Genomic DNA, 6,207 nt, shown 5'->3' with positions numbered 1-6,207 from the left:
TGGTACATCATCCAATCTCCAAAACAATATAGTTAACCCATCACCAACCTCTCGCCTAATATTATCAAACAACCAACTCCCTCTCTCATACCAACCATATCTCTAACTTTATTAGTTATCTGTTATTTATACCAAATAGAGAATAATTATTTCCGTTCTATCTTATCTTATATAATACTTAATTTTCACCATTTTTAACTCGTGCCAACCCCACCACGGCTATTCTATTCCACCGCCCGGCGTTGTATATCCGTCCTCCTTATCATTTCATCATTTATTATAACGTCAACTTTAATTAATTCCTTCTTAATCTTATTATTGAATGTTTAAATTATTTTCACCATGTTGTACTCATGCCAATTCTGCCACGACTATCACACAGGACCACACCAACGTACATGTTCCACCGCTTGTCGTTCTATCCACATAAGCCTAACCGGACACATTTGGAATGAATTGCTTGGTATAGAATAATCCATATTAACTTAATCAGAACAGGTGAACTGAATCGACTTTAACATCCAAGACAAGGATATCTACGTGTTTAACATTCAGACATATTATACATACTTTTTTTTTTCTTTCTAAAATTGGCACGTTAAAAATAAACTATAAATCAAGGCTTTAAATAAGTGTCATCAATATTTAAAACCTTGCTATGAATATTCATTTAACACACTTTTTATACAACATTTACCATACTCCAACCATTTTAAATAAGTGTCTTGTCTTTCTTTTATAAAATAGTATTGTTTTTTTTTTTAAACAAATTTTTCATTAACAAGAGTATAAGAGTCACTCCAAACTTATTACGATAAATCAAATCATCCTAATACAATGATGATATGTGACTATTAATATAACTAAATATGATACTTATATTAGGATAGCGAAGTATTTAACTTGTACTCCCTCATATACATTTTAAGTGTCTATTTAGGTTGAATTTTTACGTTCATATTTAACTTTTTTATTTTATTTTAATTAAGAGTATGATTTGTCAATTATGCCCTTTGTCAATTACTCTTATCTTTTAAATAAAATTAATTAATGTCATCTATTTAGAAAATTAAAGTTTATTTCTTTTTTTAAACAAAGTTTGTTTCTTGTAATCTTCAAATTTAAACAATTTTTTTTTACAAACAATGGTTTCAAGAAGAGTTTTTTTTCTTCTACCTAATGGTTACAAGACGAGATAAAATTCTATAAATAAAATGAGTATCATTTGTTAAAAATTTCAATAGCAAAGTAAAAGAACAAATTTGAGAGAAAAAAATAAAAGACTCCATGAATGCTCAAAAGGAAGAAAAAGTGGAAGATTCATTGGAACGGTTGATGAGAGGTGAAGAGGGAGAAATAGTTGAAGATATAAGAACCAAAAAATAGGAATTTTTTGGAGAAAAATATATTAATCGACAATTGTTTGTTAGAAAATATTAAATTTATTGGAAAGATAAAGTGTGTGCTAAAAAATAAGAATTTATTGGTGGATTAAAATTAGAGTATAATAGGGAAAAAATGTGCAAAAATACACAATGCTAATTCGGTGTTAATTTTCTAAAAAGACACTTAAAAAGTACTCCTTCCGTTTCAAAATATAAGCAAAATTCATTTTTTAGGTTCATTCATTTAATGATGTATGTGGTCCATCTCAATTACTCGTGTAAGAAATAGATATTTATTTATGGATTCATATTAAAGTTTTCTAAAAATACACTTAAAAAGTAACGGAGGGAATACTCAATTATTGTTTTTATTATTCATTGTCTTTGCCAAACTGAGTTAAGCTCACGAAGACAATTGAATACATGATTTGAAATGACTTTTCCACTTCTGCATATACCTTTAAATAAATTTATCTATAAGAATATTATATTGCTACTGACAATCAAAAAGATAAGAATTTATATTTTATTTGCTACATTGTTGAAAAAGATAAATATAGTTTGTTACATATAAAAGTGCAAAATATTCATATCTATAACTTTAATCAAAATTTCATTTTTGAAAGAAAAATCAAAATTTCATTAAAACTATTGTTTGTAATTTATATGCATTAACGCAAAAACAACGAACATACGAGTACCGAATGCACGTATGTGTATATTAGTTTAAATAATATTTCTAAATAAAAAAATATTATTTAGTTGATCATATACTATATACAAGCTATGAGGGTTATCCCTTAACATTGGCGGGAGGGAAGGGCCCATTTTTTTTAGGAGCACCAACATTGTTATTTTAACTTAGTAGTTAGTATATATATATTAGCTGACTTAGATTAACTCTATTGATATTTTTTTTTTAAATCCTTACATATGAATGAATCTTTTGCATTAAAAAAAAATATTTGAATAATTGAAATAGCACAACTATATTTATTTGTCATGGGTGTCAAAAGTCTTAGAACCGACCCTACAAACTATAATTAGCATTATCAAATATTTGGGGTCATTGCTTTATTTTAATATTTTCATCATGGACATGATGTATGCCTATAAATACCCTTAACACTTGGAAGGAAGAAAGCAAGCCCTTCAAATTGTGTTATCTCTTTGAAGCATTAATTAGTACACAATATATAATGGCTGCTTTTCTTTTATTTGTGTTTATTTTTGCTAGTCAGGTGATTGGTGGATTCAATACAAAGCTACCACCTCCTGCATATGGAAGTACAATAACCATACTCAACATTGATGGAGGTGGTATTAAGGGAATTCTTCCTACGGTTGTTCTTGAGCATTTAGAAAAGGCTCTTCAGGTTAATGACCCACTCTTTCATATAAAATCTGAACTCGTTTTAAATTTGTTGTTATACCAAAAATTGTTTTAAATTTTTACCCAAAAAATTGCTTTAGTCACACATTCATATTGATTGATGTACCATAATATATATACGTGATAAACTCATAGGTTAAATTTAAATTGTTTAGACACACTCAGATAGAGAAATGTAGAAATAGAAGAAGAAAAAAATTGTTTGTTATTATTATTATTATTATTATTATTTTTTTTTTTGGTACAAGAGAGGGCAAAGCCCAAATTTGTTATTATTATTATTATTGACAATTATTGTTATTAAAATTATTGGTTAATGTGTATTATTGCGTGTGCTTAAATAAGTTGGGTTTGTTGTATTTTTGATCATATAAGAATTATCTCTCTGACACGTTTATACTTTTTTATTTACTATGTGGTGGTTTTGTTTATAGAGAGTTCATTTCCAAGTTAAGTAAAATCTAATTAAGACTTATTTCATCTGAGATTTGAACCGTTCATCCTTATTTCAATTAAAGTTTGTTTGTCCTCGTGAGTTTAATTCAGTTTGTAGAAACAATGCATAATATATGCATTAATGTTCGGGGTTCAAACTATGGACACCTCAAAAAAAAAAAAATTAAAGTTCGTTCATTAATTATTTCAATACAACTACTTAATTAGTTTTTTTGATTTGATTTATCAGAATGTGACAAAAGATGAAAACGCAGCATTGGCGGATTATTTTGATGTGATATCAGGGGCTAGCACAGGAGGACTCATTGCTGCTATGCTTGCTGCTCCTCATCCAAACGACCCTTCTCGCCCTGCACTTTATACTCCTGAAATCTTAAAATTCTACTTAGACTTTGGTCCTTCTATATTCAATCAAACTTCCGCTAGGTATTTCTTACTTTCTTATTAATAAAAAGAAATTGAAATTAAAGGAGGAAATTATTATTAATAAGAGTAACTTTTATACTAATCTTAATATATTTTGTTTTGTGACTAAAACAAAATACAGATGGTGGTTTAACCTTTCCGAGCGTCCAAAGTATGACGGGAAGTTCTTACATGATAAAGCACGTGAGATATTGCAAGAAACACGATTGCATGATACATTGACCAATGTTGTAATCCCAACCTACGATATCAAGAAAGTCAAACCAGTTGTTTTTTCAAGCTTCAAGGTCCGCATATTAATTTACATATATGTATAATCTTAACTTTTTATTTACCATTAATGTTTGTTTTTTCTAAGCTTGAGTAGAATACTCTAACTCGTGGGTGTTAATTGTGAAACTTTTCTCATCATGGATTGCAGGTGGAGAAAGTTCCAGACCTAGATGCAAAATTGTCGGATATAGCCATTGGGACTTCAGCTGCACCAACCTTACTACCTCCTTATGGCTTTAAGAATGGTGATATTGAATTCAATTTAGTTGATGGTGCTCTAGTTGCAAGCAGTCCGGTAAGCTAATTATATATGTCTGAAAATTATTATTAGTAGGAAATTAACTAATGTATGGTTAAATATGGAGTCTTATATTTCTTTTGATAAATAGAAAGGGTCTTAACTCATACTTGATATTTTTTTGAAAGAAAAAAAAAAACTCATACTTGATACTCTTAATCTCAAGTAATAATGTTTATATATGATAAAGCAAATATTCAAAATAATATGTATGTTTAATTTCACACGATAAAAAATTGTATATGCAGGCATTGCTTGCAGTGAGTGAAGTGATAAAACTATTAGAGGAAAAGAATTCTGATTTCATTTCTGTGAATGAAAATCAACCTACCAAAATCCTCTTGTTATCATTAGGATGTGGAAGAGATGGAGAGGATAAGGGGGTTAATGCTACATATGCAACATCTTTTAGGGCATTAATAGAATGGCCACAACTGATACTTCCAGCTATTGCTGGTGCTGTTGGAGATATAAATGAATATCATCTTGAATCAATATTTCCAAGTCATCGGTCTTCAGACAATTACTACCTTCGAATTGAGGTACATTGATACATGCATGTATCTAGGTTATGCAATAGAGTAATTTTTATTTGTATTGAAAAATTACTTTTCATAATTTATCTTATAATATGTTTTTTATATTTCAAATTTTAGAAATCGTAATAAATTGTCTTCAACATCATTTTATAAAGTAAAAAGTACTATTTTTTAATGTAAATATATATATATATATTGTTTCTCCACTTGATATAGTTTTTTGATTCACAAAAAAACATATGATGTATATTATTTTTTAATAAAAACGTGTACTTAAAAACATAATTGTTGACAAAGATTTCTTTATGGTGATTATTTTATTTTATTTTATTTTGATATAATATAATGTGCAGGAGTATAATTTAGATCCATCCATAGGAGGCGATGATACTACCAAAGAAAACCTGGACAAACTTGTAAAGGCAGGAGATGACTTACTGGAAGAAACTGTTAAGGTCATGGATGTTACTTCTTTTGTCCCATACGAAAAACCAACTGAGGGTACAAATGCTCAGGCTCTTGAAAGGTCTGTGCAATTTACTTACCATAATTTTTAGATTGATGTGATACACCATGCTAAAGGATTAAACCATATAGTAAATTAAATTGTTTTATTCCATTTCTATAGTAATGTCATGATGACCTTCATTGTTTATTGTTGTAAGTTAAATATTGTTTAGGTTAGGAAACTTTGTTTGTTTGTAACAAAGTTTAAAACTATGTACCTAGTGATGTGTACTTCCGTCATTAAGATATATCTTTTCTTTTAAAAAATGTAAACAATGTTTTACACAAATTAAATTAACTTGTGTGTGTTGTTATTATTTTTCTTTTATCATTTAATTAATAGGAAATGTTAACTATGTGACAATTATATTTTATGAAGGTTGGCTGAAACTCTCTACAAGGAGAAGCAGTTGCGTTTGAAAACGAAATCAATGGAGAAAATGGGACGACCATTTGTTGAAGCAGTTGTCTCTGGAATGAAATAAATGCCAAATGTGTCTATATATAATGAAGCATGCTTGTACTATATACGTTGCAAGTTCTCTATATGCATGATGTGAAATAAATAAAACAATGTATCTGTGGCTTTCGTGTATTCGGTCTTGTTAAGTGTGTGGGTGTGACTTTTTTTTTTTTAGAGAATAAGAGTTAAGGATTTGATAGCACTTTGTATTCCTTGTAATACTTTTGCTTATGAAAAGAATTTGGTCCTTTCCTCCTTTTGTTTAATTTTCCTTTCTTTTTTAATGTGTTGTAATAATTAATAAAAAAAAAAAAAACTCATCCAAACACTCTTCCTAAATGGAATAAATGAAGCCTCGATTAAAAGAATAAAGATTGGTAGACATCCTTAATGTGTACACCCATTTGTACCACTCTCGAAAATTTCAGTTAACTAAATATATGATTTGTGAGACCACATTTTTTCAG

General features: G+C 28.6%; 1 protein-coding gene across 1 annotated transcript; it reads left to right on the top strand.

The window, feature by feature from the left end:
* Positions 1–2,546: 2,546 nt before the first annotated feature.
* Positions 2,547–5,990, top strand: LOC25500072 (patatin-like protein 2). Its single transcript, XM_013588392.3, has 7 exons — positions 2,547–2,761; positions 3,464–3,660; positions 3,782–3,947; positions 4,082–4,228; positions 4,480–4,773; positions 5,124–5,296; positions 5,657–5,990. The coding sequence occupies exons 1-7, from the start codon at positions 2,585–2,587 to the stop codon at positions 5,760–5,762; spliced, it is 1,260 nt and encodes a 419-aa protein (XP_013443846.2). The 5' UTR covers positions 2,547–2,584; the 3' UTR covers positions 5,763–5,990.
* The last annotated feature ends 217 nt before the right edge of the window (positions 5,991–6,207 follow it).

The sequence above is a fragment of the Medicago truncatula genome, chromosome 8, assembly GCF_003473485.1.
Source record: "Medicago truncatula cultivar Jemalong A17 chromosome 8, MtrunA17r5.0-ANR, whole genome shotgun sequence".
In the NCBI taxonomy this organism is placed as follows: domain Eukaryota; kingdom Viridiplantae; phylum Streptophyta; class Magnoliopsida; order Fabales; family Fabaceae; genus Medicago; species Medicago truncatula.
The sequence above is the reverse complement of the archived record's forward strand: the minus strand, read 5'-3'. Positions and strand labels throughout refer to the sequence as shown.

Excerpts from the sequence above, each read along its gene's own strand:
- LOC25500072 (XM_013588392.3), top strand. The coding sequence starts at position 2,585 with ATGGCTGCTTTTCTTTTATTTGTGTTTATTTTTGCTAGTCAGGTGATT. Across the intron at positions 3,661-3,781 it reads TTCAATCAAACTTCCGCTAG|ATGGTGGTTTAACCTTTCCG; the intron begins GTATTTCTTACT and ends AACAAAATACAG. Across the intron at positions 4,229-4,479 it reads CTCTAGTTGCAAGCAGTCCG|GCATTGCTTGCAGTGAGTGA; the intron begins GTAAGCTAATTA and ends TTGTATATGCAG.